The sequence below is a fragment of the Manacus vitellinus genome, unplaced genomic scaffold (assembly GCF_001715985.3).
Source record: "Manacus vitellinus isolate BGI_N305 unplaced genomic scaffold, ASM171598v3 scaffold_5_pilon, whole genome shotgun sequence".
Taxonomy (NCBI): Eukaryota; Metazoa; Chordata; class Aves; order Passeriformes; family Pipridae; genus Manacus; species Manacus vitellinus.
The window spans coordinates 39,226,411-39,244,637 of NW_021940682.1; the positions used below are offsets into that span (position 1 = coordinate 39,226,411).

At 37.6% G+C, this 18,227-nt stretch overlaps 1 protein-coding gene across 1 annotated transcript; it reads left to right on the forward strand.

Moving 5' to 3' along the window:
* The first annotated feature begins 8,216 nt into the window (after positions 1-8,216).
* LOC103762981 (arg8-vasotocin receptor) lies at positions 8,217-12,922 on the forward strand. Its single transcript, XM_008929684.2, has 3 exons — positions 8,217-9,282; positions 10,340-10,476; positions 11,861-12,922. The coding sequence occupies exons 1-3, from the start codon at positions 8,370-8,372 to the stop codon at positions 11,969-11,971; spliced, it is 1,161 nt and encodes a 386-aa protein (XP_008927932.2). The 5' UTR covers positions 8,217-8,369; the 3' UTR covers positions 11,972-12,922.
* The last annotated feature ends 5,305 nt before the right edge of the window (positions 12,923-18,227 follow it).

The following is an 18,227-nucleotide window of genomic DNA, read 5'->3' on the forward strand; positions in this document are numbered from 1 at the left end:
TCCTTATTGTCACTGAATCTTGGACAATAGTATGAAAGTAACACGTTTGCTAAGGAGGCAACTCTTTTCATAGAATATTATAAGTTGTTGTACTAAATATTATGTAATCAGTTCACCTAATAACCAGTGAATATTTTGGGTTGTTACCCCCTTCCTCTTCCGAAAATATCCACCAAAAGAGGTGTGGTGGGACAGTCAGAATCCCCAAGATTCTGCATCCCACACTGAATCCCACACCAAAATGTCAGTCCTTCTAGCTAACAGTGATGTGCATATACCATACTAGAACTGTAACAAATCCCACCAAATTCCACCTTATCATTCCCACTCAGTGCTGCTGCTGTGACTGCACAGACACTGAGCCAGACTGGCTATCTCCAGTGCCTCATTTGGGCAGCTTTATGGACTAAAATGAGAAAAGATCCAAGTTATTCTCATGGTGATTTTCCTGTTGGAGTTGTTCCAAATGAGAAAAGTAAGTGTACTGGAACAGAAGGGTAAGTGCAAGAGTAAGTATGACTTTCCTGCCTTGTGGTTAGAAAGTCAGCTACAGAGATATCCATAGCTTCTGGTCTAAGTTCCTCAGATCATTCTCATTACACAATAGCTTTTGGTATAAAATGTACATATAGGAGCAAACACCAGACTGTGGCATTGCCCTTCTCACAGGAGTGCTTTACCCACAAGGATACATGCCCCTTTTTTTCCAGGGTTTCTTCTTGGTTTCATGAATCTTCCATTCTTTTGTGCATAGTCACCTAGTTTCAACAAGAGGAGAAAGCTTTTTCAATTCTGCCTTGCCAATAAATTGGTGAACTTATTGTTCAGAAATGTATATTTAAACCTTCTCAGGCTAAAAACAGCACTGATCCCCTTTTCTTGCATCACCTGGGTAAATACTCCATTGAAAATAATCTTACACTAGATATTGTCAATGACCTTATTCCTGTTCCTCTTCCTTCCAATTCCTACTGTTCCTCCTCCCCTCATCCAGTGGCCTTCATTTTCTCACCCCATTTGAAAGGACTGGACAATTTTCAGTCTGTTCATTGAAGGAATGCTTGTAAGGTGTCGTTAAGAGTTACAGGCTCTGCATTTTGAATGTGTAAAGGTACCTGGCTCTTGTGCAGAATTAAGACTCTAGATTGTCATTAGGATCTGTAATTTAGCTATGCCCTGCTCTGTTCATTTTTCTGCTTCACTAAATCCAAGGAGTTTCCTACTTCCCACACAATATAAAGGTGCTTGGACCCCTAAATCAGGGGTTTGGATTCTGTTCAGGGAATTGGTACCTGAAGTCCTTTATGCATCTATCCTTAATTTCCTGTGCCTCTACAACTCATAAGGGTCAATGGCTCTGTCCTTGATCAGTGCTTTTGTGCATTCTAGAAATCTACCTGCCTGTACCAATCACTTCATTATATACTAGTTATGAATAATGCAGTTGATTACTTAGAATTTGAAATTCAGACTCATGCTAGAGGTCATATTACAAATTCCTCTTCAGCCCCCTATGATTATCATAATAGTCATTCTGTTACCTTTCAGCACTCAAGAAGTGATAGATGTGAATTTTGTTACTGCAGCATCTGGTTGAGAGTATGTGCAAGTGTCACACAAGGTTCTTGGTGTAAATGGAAGGAGCTCAAAACATAAAGTCACTTTAAGTCTGCTGAAATGAATTCACTGTCCACAGTGTTTGCAATTGCTTATTCAGTATTGTTGGTGAAATTTACTGTCATTTTTATTTATGTTATCTTTTAATTAAAACATTGACATATTGCTGACCTTTGCTCCGCATCTTGAAGTATTATATTAGGTTTCATCTTATCATTTTTGCCTTTATTGAAAAGCTCTGTTTATAGTTTCTTATCTGTGGAAAAAGTACTTTGTAATTCTTCTTCAAAACCAGTCCATGATAGTTCCTTTTTCCTGAAGTTGCACATTATTTCTGCATTTTTCTTCACTCTGACCAGCCTTGATGAGGCTCCTTATCTGCCAGTTTCCCACGACCCTGGTGGCAGGTGAGCTGTCAGACCATAAAGTGTCCTGAAAGGGAATCCAGACTGTCTGGAATGCTGCAAATGAAATAGATAATTTTTGGCAGAAGCCTAGATAATTGATTTATAATGATTTTTTTCTATCTTAAAGTAGTCTGATGGAAGTTGTAGAAGTAACAGTAAAACCTCAGGACTCTACAAGTGAACACTGTTAAAGTCGCACAAAATTTTACAGTAGCAATAGGAAGAAGGCATTAATTAGAAGATGGTTTGCAAATTGTGGAAGATAATTCTACCACCATAATGCAAATACATAAATGAAGAAATCTGGTTCCAGGCTTTGAACTGAGAGCTACCTTCACTCACTGCCCTCAGTAACAGCTGTGAAATCAGAAATAAAGCTAAAGAATGACGCCAGCAATAGTGAATAATAAATCTTTTACTGAAACAAGTTTAAAAAATATTGTTTCAGACATAATCTCCTTAGGGATTTAAAAGAGGTGCGTAGCAATGTACGTAGTTAGTGGTCCTGTTTTATGGCGAGTATCTGAGACATGACTAGTTATGAGTCACAGGGGACCCATATCCGTTGTTTTTTTCTCTGGCTTTAATGCCTCTGGCTAATTCCTACTGAAGGATGCACTTAATTTAGGAAGGTCTTGTTCCAAAATATTGCCTAACAGTAAATATAGTAATTTGATGTGTTGCAGTCTTACATTTTAAGGCTATAAAGCTGAATTTGTTTTTATATAGATTTTAATCTTACTAAAGTAACACCTCCTTCCTTTAAATAGTTAATTTACTCATTTGAGAAATGAACATAGTTTCATGGAAAGTGAAAGGCATACACATGTACATAAGACATAAATATGTGTGATTCCACTTTGGGGATATAAACAGGGCTAGCAGGACAGAATGTTGCCACATGTTCATTATAATGTTAATTTGAAAAGTTAAGGGTGGTTTGTAGTTCATCTTGACTGGAAATTAATGAGATTTTGGATTGTCCTGACATTTTCTAATAGTCTTTTGGCTTCATTAAAAGCTCTACTTCCTGCCCAAAAGTGATTTTGTCCAAATCAAAGCTTAACTCTTTCTGAGGAGTGAAGTTATTGACACTATTCTTCATTTTGTGTCTTGTGTGGTGACAACGTCAGCTGCCTACATTGCATGATTGGATTTGTGCTGTCTGTAATAGTGTCTGCAACGTATTTTTCTCTGGTTTTTGTTGGCACATTGCCTTTAGTTGTTGCATTTGAGGCTGTTTTAGTTTCACAGAGCCAGTCTAGTAACTTTCTAACTATATAGGAGTGAGCCATTAAGCCTGGTCCAAAGAACCTTGTATAATATACCTTAATATAACTATTGAATTAATGATGGGGTTTTTTTAAGAATCCAGAACTGTAGGAAATTGTACCAGTGCAGAAGCAATAAGACATACATAATTTTAGTCCAGTAAAAATTACTTACAGTGCAGTAGTTTATCCATTGTGTTCTGGAAATAAGCAATATTATAATACTGAAAAATATGCTACCTTGCTGTAAATGCACTTGTGCTACAGGTTAAGTCCTTGAGCAGTATTCATTTGTAACTTTGGCTAATCTCGTGTATGAAAGAATCCATTTGTGAGCCATTGCACTACTTCCAGAAGGATTTCTCATAACATTACCTGCTACTCATGCTTATTTGCATTACTTAATACATCTCCTCAAGTGTATTCTCTATCACTAGGGCAATTTCAATGCAATGCTATGTTAACTCTTTTTATCTACTCTAGAACATATTACTAAGTAAGTGTTTTTTATAAAAACATATTAAGAAGTAAATGTTTCTACCATCTTCTTTATAACTGGATCTTTTACTACATGCTCTAGTCCCTTCCACCCTCTAACGCCCTTGGAAGCTGTTTTTACGTTTTAGTGTTTGAAAAGAGATAAAATCACATAAGCACTAAGGAAGTAATTTTTGATTTATCTAAAATTCTGTAGAGATGTGACAAATCATGTTAAAATTTTCTTTTCTTATTTAGTTGGTTTTCATGACTTGACAAGTGCAATAGTAATAATCTTCTAGTCCTTCAGATCTACAGAATCTCACAGAGAAAAGAGACAGACCTGGGTTTCCTACATCAAAAGCAGACAGCAATATTTCTCACTTGATCTTTACTTAAATAGGAACTTTTTAGAACTTGTTTATGCATTCCAAAGTAAAAGTGTGCAAACCTATTATCTTCGCAAGTTGTATTTAATAAGTAATATCTGTCATGAGATTAAACAGTTTCTGGGTTTTAGAAGCTTGTGGGGGGCTTTTAACTCTAAAATACACATATTTCTGCTTCAGCATATATTCCTTGCCTGGCTTGGCAAAAAGATTTGCAATGCACTGCAATTCATACAGTTTTTGGAAGACAAAGACTGTGATGGGAGTTGACACACAACTCACATGAAATACATGGATCAAGGGAGGTGTTTATTCCCCCCTACTCACCACATATGGAATATTGCCTCTGATTGTGAAGCCCCTGCACAGGAAAGGTGTTGATGAGCTTGAGTGAGCTCAGCATAGGGCTATGAAGATGTAACTTAGTGAGGGAGGCTGAGTGAGCTGGGCTTGTGCTCCTCACCAGGCTGGCACAGCAATAAAGAGGTAAAATAGGTGTTCTCATAAGATAGGGTAAAAACCAGAAATATATATAGTGGGGAAATCTTAGGTCCCTTCCAATGCTGGGAGCTCTGCTGTTGTGCAGCACTGGACAGACATCTAGTGGATCTTCCCCAACACGTTTCACAGATGCCGTCTGTGCAGGGGTTCCTCCTTCCTTCCACGATGTGCAGCCTTTTATTTTGTGGGGCAAACAATCACGTTTTTTCTCCTGACAGTCTGGGATGCCATCTGAGTCATAATATTGCCCAGCACCAGCACAGGCTTTAAGTACAAAGCTCAGTAGAGCAGACGTATCTTGTTCAAGATCACTAACTCCTTGAATACAGTATTTTCCACAGTGCTCCCAATATGGGTTGTTCATCCTGGAGGAGAGATGGCTTCAGAGGTCCTAACATTGCCCTCCTATACCTATGAGGATGCTGGCAAGATGCAGGCTTTTACTGAGGTTATGGCAGAAGAATGAGAGGACATGTTCAGAATCGGGGGAGGGTCTAGTGGCACATAAGGAAAGCTCTTTCACAGTGAAAATAAGCATTTGCAAACAATTACCCAGGGAGGCCTGGGGATTCTAAGCTCTTGGAGGTTTTCAAGACCTGACTGGACAAACCCTTGGTAAAGTGGTCTGAATTCAGTGTTGCCACTGTCTTGAGCAGCTGTGTGATTCTGAAGTTCTGAGAAGATGCCTAATTTTGAGACTTAATCTGTGAGCTGAATCTCTTCCTTCTAGCTAACTGACAAACATTAGATGAGAGCCCACACTGAGAAGTTCAGCAGAAGTTAATTAAAATGTGCCTTCCCACACTACTGAAAGCAAATAATTTAGGAATAGAATTTAACTTGGACAGATGCAGTTTGGAATGAAGCAAAGCTGGACAATGGGAGAAGAACACTACTGGAGTGAAAGAACTGCTAAGACTACTTAAACATTTTTACCTGTTATCTTAATTTTCTTTTCTCAGTGAGCTATATTCCCAGAGTGGATCAAATCTCAATATAACACTATCCTGACTATCTGCTAGCATGCATGAAAAAGATTGAAAGGACACAATTCCAAAATTATGAAGCCATTAATATACACTGAACTGATTATATACAAGATAGAGTCTTACACCACTAGGACAATTTGTACAATCAGGTCCACCACCCTTTTTATAAACATGGCAAGGGCTACTTGTTTCTCAATGTGCTTGCCCTTTAACCTGTGTCCACATGCTGAATCTGACACCAGGACTGCTGCCCAGACACTGTGTGCTCTGTATGTGTGTAGGCCTAGGAAGAGTTACATGTTCCCATGGATCTTGTTGAATGATTCTAGGTGATAAAACACCTTTGCCTGAAATATATGTCTACTCATACATTATGCATTGTGAAAAATTGTATGAATGTATGCTTCTGGTATAACATTCTGGTTAGTCTTCCAATAGTATCTCAGAATTGACTTGTGTTGCATATTCTGGTCTTCTTGCATATAATTGCTTAATTATCTTTCAGATCATGAAATGTAAATTTATGTTTATTTTCCATGCCTGACCCTGGGCTTACTTTTCTGTTCGTGTATTCCTGTTTCAACCCACTTAGACCTAGCTCTGCATAGATGTACGTATTGGTCTGTATCCTGCTAGAAGAATAAAGATCCCACCTGGCTTTTCATTATCTCATGGAGTCTGGATGGCCAAGGTAAATGATTCTGGAGTACATGCCTGAAACTCGGTCTCCATCAGAAGGCAGAACCTGAGATCAGCTCACCTACTCCACAGCGCAGTGTTTGCTGTCAGCAGAATTGCCAGGGGTTCATGACTTGTGACCAGTTCAATTGCTCTTCTGCAAGTTTCTGGGTGAAGGGAGAATGAGGGTTAAGGCAAACCCATTTGTTCCTTTATGATCTTGCTATGCCTGTTTCCCACTAAAAGAGAGGGGTTCCAAACTGAGGGGGGAAACTAAAAGGAAACAACCTCAGGAATCCAAGTTTACTACAAATAGGCTTTAATTTAGGAAAAAATTATCAGGTATATTAGATTAAGTGATTGTGATTCATACTCTTTGCAACAGTCTTAGAAAAACGCCGTTGTAGACTCAGGCAGCTTCAGCAGTGTTTAGCCAAATATGGATTACAGCTACTTATAGCTGCTGGTGGTGGAAAAGTTTCCTGAGATTGTTCAGCTTGTCTATTATCTGCTCTCATAGTCTTACCCTTGCATGAGCTGTTAACATGCATCCCACAGTGCGATGTAAGGGGGAAAGAGGGAGAGAAAAAAGATCACATTGTTTTTGTAAACTGTTCTAGTCTACCTCACCATCCTGTTTATGAATTTTGCCCTTCACCTGTCTGTTGATACATGAAAACCTTTAGTGGCAAAGAGGTAGTAGTCTGTCTGTGAGCTTCCTGAGCTGGTCTTATAATGTAGTCATGATCACAGTGATCTATCAGTTTAGGTGCAGTATTATATACTCTTTATGAGCATGGATATTACTTTCAACCTTACTGGTTTCCTCTTCAGAAAGACTTCAAATTACTAGTGTCCTGACTGTAACCAGAAAGATATGAGTACCCTAGCTTCAAATAAGATTGAATACAAATATCTGTTTTCATATTAAATGAATTCATTTTATTAAATCTCTCTTTTGTGATTAAGAGGGCAAGGCTGAGGGAGAAAAGAATGAAATGAATTCAAAATTGCTATTCTTATCTGTGACTAACAATATGCAAGTCATACTGGAAGGTTGAAGAACAATGAATTTCCTGTGGTCATGATATAAGTTGCGCCACAAAAATAAAAAGGTTTGGGTACTGAGAAATGACCTCCCAGCTTTTAGCACTACAGTAGAATAAAGACGTTTGGAAATTGTTTCATCATAGAGACCTTTTCCTCAGTTGGATTTCCCACTGAATTTTCACTTATTTTTCTGTTAATTCTCAGTAGACTCAGAGTCCCAATAAAAGTAATTTATTTCATGTGTTATTTTTCATTTTTCTGAGAAAAAACCTTTAAGTCTTGACCCCATCTTGAAATAAAAAGATTATTTTTAGGGCAGTTCAAATAGTTTTCTTTTCATTTTAGAATCAGGTGACTCCAAAAAGAGAAGGAAAAAAAGGGGCTATGGAAAAAGGCATTTATTTGTCTGTGTTGCCTTTAGGGTGTGGTTGTGCCCCAGGAGCCTGGAGAGTTGCAGTTACGATGCGCCTGAGCTCAGGGACCCAACTTTTTTCTACTTATAAGCATTCCTCCCAGTTCAGCTGAAGAATGCTCCTCTGGTTTGCGTAGAAAAATTCTTGCAAGAGGTCTCCTGAGGAAGGTCATTTGAGGATGACTTTGGCCACAGCTGTTTACAAGTTAGGGTTTTGACCGAAGTGAGTAATTGAATCATGTTGAGCCTCTGAAGTTTGCCTTTTATTTATATATTTCCCCCAATTGTGTGGCTCGGTCTGCCATTGGCTGCGGTCCCTGCAGCCTACCCGAGGGCTCTGCAATTACATAAGGCTCTGTCTGCTGGGAGCCTATATAAAGCCTTTGTGCACGCCAGCAAGACAGAATTTCATCAAGATTCAGGTCCCACTGCTTTAGTTTGCACAAGCAGGAGGAGTTTTGCTTGAAGATATACTGAAACTCGAACGCCAGCCCAGCCTGGTTTGTTTGCCAGCAGGTGCTTCACAGCTGTCAACCTGAGTCGTAAGTGGCAGCTACTGTAAGTAGCTTCTGTGCACTATGAAGAATTTTTCATTTCCTATGCAGGATAACACATATCAGACCGAGAGTCCTTCTCACAGATTCCCGAGTCTGACAAATCAGTCAGATCCTGTTGGAAGACCAGAAAGAGATGAACAATTAGCTCAAGTAGAGATTGCTGTACTGGGGATCATATTTCTGACAGCATCTGTGGGCAATTTTATTCTCATACTGGTGCTGTGGCGAAGAAGAAAGAAGCTCTCTAGGATGTATGTGTTCATGCTTCACCTCAGCATTGCTGATTTAGTGGTAGCCTTTTTTCAAGTTCTGCCTCAACTCATATGGGATATTACAGATGTTTTCATAGGGCCAGATTTCTTGTGCAGAATTATCAAGTACCTACAATTGCTGGGCATGTTTGCCTCTACTTATATGATAGTGGTCATGACAGTGGACAGATATCAAGCAGTTTGCTACCCTATGGTCACATTCCAAAAGAAGAGAGCTCTCTGGAACATCCCTATTTTCACCAGCTGGTTTATAGCACTGATTCTTAGCCTACCACAGGTATTTATCTTTTCTAAGACTGAAATATCTCCAGGTATCTTTGAATGTTGGGGTGAATTTATTCAACCATGGGGCCCAAGGGCATATGTGACTTGGATTTTTGTAGTTATATTCTTCATTCCCTCAGCCATTCTTATCACATGCCAGGTTAAGATTTGCAAAATAATCAGAAGAAATATATGTGTGAAAAAACAGAATGAATGTGAAGCAACAAATCAGAAGCAAGTCCTGCCATCCCGAGCGAGCAGTGTGAACTGTATTTCAAAGGCTATGATCAAGACAGTAAAAATGACAGTGGTGACAGTTGTTGCATATGTGCTCTGTTGGTCACCTTTCTTCATTGCACAGCTGTGGTCTGTGTGGTTCCCCAGTGTCGTGACTGAAGGTAAGATACTCTCCATCCTCATTACTGACTGCATAGCAGGCTAGCACATTGCCATCAATTGCTTTATGTTTGCACTTTGCTTTTGTGTAAAAGTTACTGTGATCATTTGAGTAGGATTAAAAAGAAATTTCTGGACTGGTTATCTCATTTATTTAATCAGGTACAGGGAACTTCATGTGTTATGTGATGAAAACTCCATGTGCGTGTTTTGTGTGATTAACAGTTTAAAGATTAATGAAGAGTGGGATGAAAAGTATCATGTGCTCCAGCAAAGGTTCAGACTTTTAGAGGTTTTAGGTAGTATAGCAACAGTATTTGGGTTGTATTTAGTATTTATTTTTGAGATGAAAAGGAGTAATTGACTATCCAAAGGAATGAGATAAATATTTCTTATTTACTGGATAGAAGAGAGATGTTATAAGACATCTGATTTTTTTTAATATTGAAATCATATTGATGAAATCTCTGTAGTATCCACTGTAGCATTGGAAGTTGTAAATCAGATAAAGCTAATAAAGCTAAACAGCAAGCCTGAGAGGGTTATCAAAGAACACCAGGTTGTAAACAAGATTAATCTTGTCAAACTTATGCTATTGCCTCTTTGTGAAAGGCAGACTCTATAAATTCACCTATTCTAAACTCAGAGATAAAAAACAAAAGAAAAAGAAGATAATAGCTTTGTCTGATAAAAAAATCTTCTGATCTTTGTTTTAAGAATTATTCCTGTCTGTGTGACTTGGAGTCTTATTCTACATACATTTATATATATCTATATCTGTATTTATCTGTATTTGTATAAAAGGTTAGTAATTGCTTTTAAATTTAATGCAGCTACATCAAAAAAGAACTACATGGAACTATTTAATTCTGAAATGCACGCAATAAAGTGTGCTTCATATCTTCAGCAATTGCAAACTGCATTAAAATGTGAATTTTCTACTATTAGATTAACTTTAATATATGAATAAGTACAGCAGAAAGCAACAGACTGTGAAAATGGTACTTACTTGTACAAGTGTTTATTTACTCTCCTATTCCTTTAACTCTTTCATTCTAGGTTCAGCATTCACCATTATCATGCTCCTTGGCAATTTAAATAGTTGCACCAACCCATGGATTTACATGTATTTCTGTGGCCACATTCCATATTGCACAAATAAGCAAGTGGAGAATACCTCAGCTCAAGAGGAATCGGTGATTACAGGGAGCATTCACCTTGTAGACAGAGACCCTGAGGAAAACAGTACTTCTACATAAATACTGAATGCTTTTTGATGTTTTGTTACATTCCCTCTATTTGTAAGACACATACATATTTTATGATCATCCCTTTTTTGTGGATAAGAAAGCTGGAAAATTGTCTTTTGTTGCACAAATATATATTTCTCTGCAGTTCTATAGCATATACAGGAAGTTTCTGTGTTGTGCAAGCCAGACTCAGTGCTTCCATCACCACTGTCTTATCAGAATGGATTTTTGTTAAAAAAAAAAAAAAAGCATCTTAGATGGTTTGTGTCCAAAAGTACTTTCTGGTCTGTGATTCTGGATTTCTAAGTAGTAACATTTTGCAACTAACTGATCCAACAAATTGAGACATAATTGTAAAGGAACCTGACATGACTAAACTTGAATATGTTTTCAAATTGAACAACGAATTGTTCATCATTGTGGTCTGATTGGGGAACAGTCTGACAAATCTTAAAAGGGCAGCACAGTCAGAAAAATCTTTTGCCAGCTATTAATAGTAACTAGTTAAATCAATTCCTTATATACAATTATAAAATGCCAAGCTGCTTAATATAATTAAAAAAAAAAATTTGTTGTGCTTGTTACACAACACCTACTTCAGTTTCAAATTCCATTGTGGATGGCAGGTATCAGCAGTATAGCAGTGGCCCAGGTTTTTGACTTTACTCCATAGGATTTTGTCTTCCATGCATTCCCTGATGTGCAAGCAGTTAACTGGACACCTCCCTACACCCCGTACCCGTGTATATACATACTTTAACTAAAAATGGGTGTTAGGAGTGTACACTTTCATTTGGTATTCAGACCTATTTGTTCTGGCATGCAATTTATTGGCTGAGTGTGCTTAGAACACCTTCAGGCTCAAATTTAATTATTTCCCTTCATGGTAAAAATAGATCTACATATTTTTATCTCAAAATGCTGTTTGGTTGCTGGTTTGTGGGTGTTATATATGGGTAGCTAGTTATTGCCTTTCAGTGTCTGCAATCTAATCAGAGGAGGATGGAAGGAATATTAGCAAGGCTCTTTCTGGTGAGAATTGAGCTGCATTCCCAGAGATCTTTGGTGACACTTGCATGTCATCTGTCTACATTATACTGTGTTTCAGCAGTGCTATTCGCATGTCATTTTTCTGAGTGCTAGCAGTCTCAAATATCAGTGGAAAAGCTATAAAATTGGGGGGGTTTAATTGTCTTTAAATCATATTCAAATACTGATTTAAACTAAATACTGATCAGATTATCAGAAGTCCTGCTGTACAGTTACACTTCAGGTTAATCTGTGCTGATATGACTGAATATTTTATGATTTCTATTCCCTGTATTGTTAGACCAAATACTGCTGTCCAGCTGGCAAGAGGAATGGATTTCGGGCAAGTAGGAAGAGAAGGAGGTGGATGAAGGCAGTACCAGAGCCAGACAGGAATGGGAAGAGTCTATGAAGTCTCTTATAAAAATTGCAACTGATATTTTTTCTTATGTTTTCCCCCTCTCTTTAATTAATAGTTATTAATTCTACCTCACAACAAATTCCTTGTTGGAGCAATTCTCTAACTCAAGTGGCAGTGTTGTTATCTGGGGTAAGAACATCCAAGTTATAATCCATACTACTGATAGGGTATTTGTAATATTCAACCATTCACTGACTTTCTAAGACTTTCAATCAATTAGCTCTCAGTTAGGTTTTCCCTTGTGACTGAATATGATGGTTAATGGTGGGATTTTTAGTTTTTCCACTTCTGTTGATTGCAATTAGTTACATAGTATAACATGCAGTGTTGAAAGGTGGTGTAAACAGAAATGTTGCAAGGAATTACCTGTCACTGTACAACTGTATTTGCAGCAAAACTCCTCCAAAGGCGTTAATTTGCAAGAAAAAGAGGCATTCAAATAACGTGCGAAGAGTCATCCAGATCCAGAACTGACAGAAGTCACAATTCTGCTCAGACACTGCAGTGAAGCTGTGCCATTTGACACCACCTGCTCTGGCCTCCAATTAAAGTTAAAAAGTGTAACTTCTACTTATATTTCTGCATTGCTCATATATTTGTTACTGGCTTTATAAATAATTTGGTAGAACTGGTAGCTTAAATAACAGTAGCATAATCTGTTCTTTAAAAGTCTGAGAGCAATATTAACTGACCATATTTCAGATATTTTGGTCATGTGTTGAATGAAATGTCAAAACTTCTAAAATTCAGTAATGGTTGTTTATTGTTTGCAATGTTCAAACCAATTATATTTTTGTCTTTTAAGTGCTTTCTTTCTGATTTTTTTCATTTTCTTTCCCCTGAGATCAGTTCTGCTGTTAAGGAGAAAAATAAATGTTACTGTATTATGGTACAAGCTACAGGCTATGGACACTTTTAGTTTCAGTCTGCCAGGAGGTATTTGAATACAGGTATTCCTGCTTTTTTCTTAGCAAAATGAATTAGGCTGCATTTTTCAGATGGAATTCGTTATCCTAAATGACCTGCCCTGCTTACCCCATGGGCAGCAGTGACAGACACACTCAGTGGGGAGTTTGGTTCAGGCCCACAATTTTCTGTCAAAATTCATTTTCAAATGATGGAAAATTCATTTTGATAACATTTTTCTTTTCTTTTTTTTTTCTTTTTTTTTTTTTTCTTAGTAGGGTGCCCCTTACAGAATTTTTCTTAAAGAAAAGACATTTAAAAATATAATAAAATTTTTCTCTTTGTAAATTTGGCCATCAGTATTTTTGGAAGTTGTAGTTTGAACATCTTGTGCACTTCTTTTCCTCTATAGTTGGATTCCTTGTTTGGACTATATCTTTCCAGTTTACTGTCACTTAGATTTTCAACAGGTATTAGATTATCTCATTAAGAGAGAGAGTTGACTGTGAGACAACAGTGTAATCTGTCCAGGGTGTTTAGTCAATGTGGGAGAATCAGAAACTGAAACATGGGAGTCCCTGGAGGCACTGTGGAAGCCCATAAAAATGAAAAAATCCAGTTATCAGATGAAAGTCTTTCTTATCAAAGCCTAGATTCTATTTTCTCACACAAATAATTTCTGAGTAGAAAAATACCTAGTGTACAAGTTCCCACTCTTGAAGTGAATGGCTATGTTGTTGATGCTGGCACTGCAATATGGTTTCTGGTTATCTGGGTGGGGATTTTTTTTTATTTTCCAGGATTTTGTTGCCACTTGGAAAAGGCACAGTTCAATAAAAGGAATTATATACTTTCTTAAAAATTACTATTTTATGTGTTGCAGTACAGATAAGAAGAATCAAAGACAATGTAATCTATTGATTCTGTATAGATTTATTACAGAAAAAAACTCACAAAAAACAACTTAGTAGAATAAAAGGAAAATCTCAACATGTGTTTTGCATTCTTAACAGTGTATTTTGATAATTCTGTTGTTCTATAGAACTACTGCTGTATTTGCATAGTCAGTCCCAGTTCACATTCTTGTAAAAGGTGAATACTGAAGCCAGATGTGTTGTGAGATAAACTTTTTAATCTTTCAATGAAATAATGCTGACAAATTTCAGATATGATGCCAAACTAATGTCCTGCCAATTTCACTTTGGTCATTTAGTTCTAGCAACAGGAACCAGTTACTGAGTCAAATAAACTGCTCCTGTCTCTGCATTGTTGGGGGAAGACCGGCAGAGTGATGTGGAGATCAAAGCTGGAACTAGCAGAGTTTGTTCTGTGAGGCAGACATGGCATGCAGACATGGCTATATTGTCTAGTTCTCCAACATGTGGCCAGGACAAAAGTTGCAAATTTTAGCTATTCTAGGCTTAAGGGTAGCATTAGCAGACAAAGGCAGAGCAAGATGATCCAGCTACTCAGTTCTTTCAGGCAAATTCAGTTTGGGTTGGATTCCTTGGAGGGGGGGAAAAAAGAAAAAGAAAGCAAGCCATTTTCTGACTTCATAAGGTAGAGGTTTGGTCCTGAATACCTTGGCTATCTTCAGGAAACCTCCATGATTATGAAACATATTGCTCATAAAGCAGCAAAACAGGATTGCAAACAGTTCAAATGTTACTCTACGGAGTAGAGGGTTTATTTGTGCTCTACGGATGATCCGTATATGATGATCCTTAGCTGACCCATATAGATTGAATTGAAAGGAAATCTCTCTGTTAGAAAATCAGAGATAAAATCTGATGTGATCTGTGCTACCAAATGAAAACTCCAACTGCCATTCCAAATCCTACTTCTTCAATCCTATGTGTGTCAGCAGCAGGCCCCTCTATGCTCTCACAGCCCCAGGTAGAACCTCATGGTCTACAATACAGTTCCCAAATTCTACCTGCCCTAATCTGTTGTTGGGGTATGCCAGGTTGTCTTCTCTTTGCCTCTCTGAAACAGAGCGGTAGAAGCTGTGTTTTTTCCTTAGGCTTGTATGATGATCCTGCAATTGCCACTTGAGGACTTTCTGAAGGTCATCTCATTAAAAGGGCAAATTCTGGGAATTTTTTAAAGCCCTCTGTAAAATTTTCATTATTTTGCACTTTACTCTTTAGGAGCAAAACTAAGTGGCCACAACCACTCCCTTTTGCTTCTTTTTTTTTGCCAGCACAGCAGTCCAAAGCATATGCTTTCCACCAGTAGATCATAGCAAATCATTTAACCAATATAGTCTGTCATCCATCTCCACAATGAACTTTGAAGGTAATGAAGCCCTAACTAAAGGCCTTTCCATCCAGATGTTGTCGTAGAGATGCAGTGCGAACATATTCAAATGCTATTGTATTCATCAAGTGCTTTTTTCTATAATGACTGACACTTTAAAAGACCTTCAGAATTGTGGATTTATGTTTCTTGCATCCATTTCAGTATACCAAAAATTGTTAAAATAGTATATTACCCAAATTTTACCAACAAATCTCCTGAATTCTGAGTTAACAACACAGGAATCAGTAGGCCTTCGTGGAGGAACCATTTCAATACCATTTGGAAAAGAAGTCTGAAAAAATGCCAGATTAAAACATTTGATGTTGAAGATCTCTGGAGGCTACGGTTGGGAAGTTGGATACAACTAGAGACACATCTTACAACTCAGCAATGACTTTTCAAGACAATTGATATAGTAACAAATATTGGACATGACTAAGAGTTGATATTTTGTCATCATCATTGTCATTGCCATCATAGTCATCATGATTATTTAAAAGAAATCAGCATATAACCTGCAATAAGTTTTAAAACAAAGCACAGATTTGACACAGTGTGACATATGTAGACCAATTCTGAAGCTGAAATAATATAAAAGGCATGATTTCAATCACAAATGCAAACTTTATATATAATGTTGCTTTTTGTTTATCTAAAAGGATATATTCTTTGGTTCCAAGTATATTGTTGTGTGTTGAATTCCATGAAAGTGCCTTAAGATGAATTTTGGCACAAAACATTAAAAAAGTATTTCATGTTTGTACATTTTACTTGTGTATGTGTTAAATATTTTTTTTTTGCTTTAAGAGGGTACTCTGTTACTCCTTAGCTTATTCTTGAGTTCAGTTATTATCAATATCACCACCTTTGAAGAGATACTAGGAATAAATTATCTGCCAGCTATTACAGTGTAATGGAAATATTTGCCCATGTCTCTAAATGTGTTAATAGATGTCTGACCTCAAATGTTTTAGTGTAGAGTGGCTCCAGCTTTTGACTTCCTGATGGGAAAAATTGTACTTCATCATGGAGAATACAAGCCTTCTGGCAAGTAGAGTCATGATGTGAACTCACTGCTTATTGATACATTTAATACCAATTACAGTCTGTTGGGAATATGATTCATGTTCCTAATCCTTTCTTGATTAGGAATATGAGTCATGCAATCTCATGTTCTGAAGTGTGTTTAGATGTAACTATCTTCTCAAAAAATTAAGTGAGAAAAATCTCAGAAAAGAAATACTTATTTTTTCCTCAGCACCTGGGAGTGCTGAGTCTTGGAGTTTAATGCATTTGCTGTGAAAGATGGGGTTAAAACCACTACTGTAGCATTTAGGCTTGTTTTGTTTCCATTTACACAGAGAAATAATACTGGATTGTATGATCCTTTCGTGTACTGTGTTAAAGGAATGATATCATGGAAAGTCAAACACTTTAAGCTCTTGAATCACAGACTCACAGAATTGTTAAGGTTGGAAAAGACCTGCAAGATCATCAAGTCCAAACATTAACCCAGCGCCGTCATGTGCACCACTGAACTGTATCCCCAAGTGCCACATCCCCACGCCTTTTGAACACTTCCAGGGATGGTGATTCCACCACTTCTGTGGGCAGCCTCTTCCAATGCCTGACCACCCTTTCAGTGAAACAGCTTTTTCTTAATATCTAATCTGAACCTCCCCTGCTACAATTTAAAGCCATTTTGTGCAATCCCATTTCTTCCTACCTGGGAAAAGAGAGCAACCCTCACCTCACTCCTGCTTGAATGTCAGTATGCATGTGCATAATAAACTAGTTAATGCCATGGATCTGCCATAGGACTGCTCTGCAGCTGCTCCTGTGGATCATGGATGAGGCATGCCCAGCATATACACAGTCTTTAGGAAATTTCCCTCCCAAATGCTCCCTAAATAGGAGTAAGATGGCACTAAGAGTGCATATGCACTGAAGGTGCACTCTGTATGGCTAAAGCATATTGTGTTTATTTTGTGAACAGTGGTGACAACAGATGATCAGAACTGGACATGTGTATTATTAACAAGGCTATCTGCCCATGGAATTATGCACAGAAACAGGCAAAGTGATTAAGAAGTATCTCAGGTGGTGTCCATATTGAAGGCACTAGCACAGGCTAGTGCTATCCTTTACTTTCTGTGCTTTTTTTTTGTGTCATGAAATAGTGCACTAAATATCCGTCTGGGCATGAACACATTAAAAGTGAGTGTTGACATCATTGCGTAGCAGGTACTGGTGGCTGTGTGGACAAGTCTTACTGGGGTGCCACTGCCTATTTCAGGAGCCCAGAGGGCAGAGGTGCTCTATTGCTCAGCACTCCCCTCCCCTCCACCTCTTCCTTATTCCATGGGGATAAAAGGAGGAGACAACACATAGTTGCATCTCTGCAACTTAGAAACATCTAGATGTGTAGTTATCTTTATCTTTTGACTCCTTTCCTCAGATGTCACCTTAGTCTGATACTTCTGGTAGAAGCTCCTGAATGACTCTGCAAGAGAAGGGTGTTACCATATGATAGGGGTTTTGTTCTGATGAGAATGAGACGGTTAAGCTCATCTTAGTTGCAATTTAAGCAAGGACTGTATGCCACAAGGAGCTGAATTTTGTATTAATTACCTGGAGACATAAAAATTAGATTTTCAGTCACTGAAATGAAGGAACGAGACTGATAGAATAGCTGACTTATCTATTAATTTAGTAGCTTCAGGTTTTCCTTTATTAAAGATTCTTTTCTATAAATCAAAGAAGATGAGAGGAACATCATCAGTATAGAACTGGACTAATCCTACTGAATTTTAAGCTCTGTCAAGGCTGCAAGACAGAATTAAATAATTGATATCAGACAAAGAGTTAACTTGGGGCTTTGATCAAAAGAAATAAAGTATTTTATGTGCACTGTCTGTAAAATATCTGGAGGCACAAAAGTACTACCCATAGGAAAGCTATAGAATACTGGTTTATAAATCAATTTCTAAGGTAAGTCAATAATTTTTAATAAAAACCCATGTCAGATATAGATGTGTTT

Bases quoted from the DNA above. Each gene is read 5' to 3' on its own strand.
- LOC103762981 (XM_008929684.2), top strand. From the start codon at position 8,370: ATGAAGAATTTTTCATTTCCTATGCAGGATAACACATATCAGACCGAG. The intron at 9,283-10,339 runs GTAAGATACTCT...CTTTCATTCTAG, and splicing joins CCCCAGTGTCGTGACTGAAG to GTTCAGCATTCACCATTATC. The intron at 10,477-11,860 runs GTGATTACAGGG...CTGTATTGTTAG, and splicing joins CCTCAGCTCAAGAGGAATCG to ACCAAATACTGCTGTCCAGC.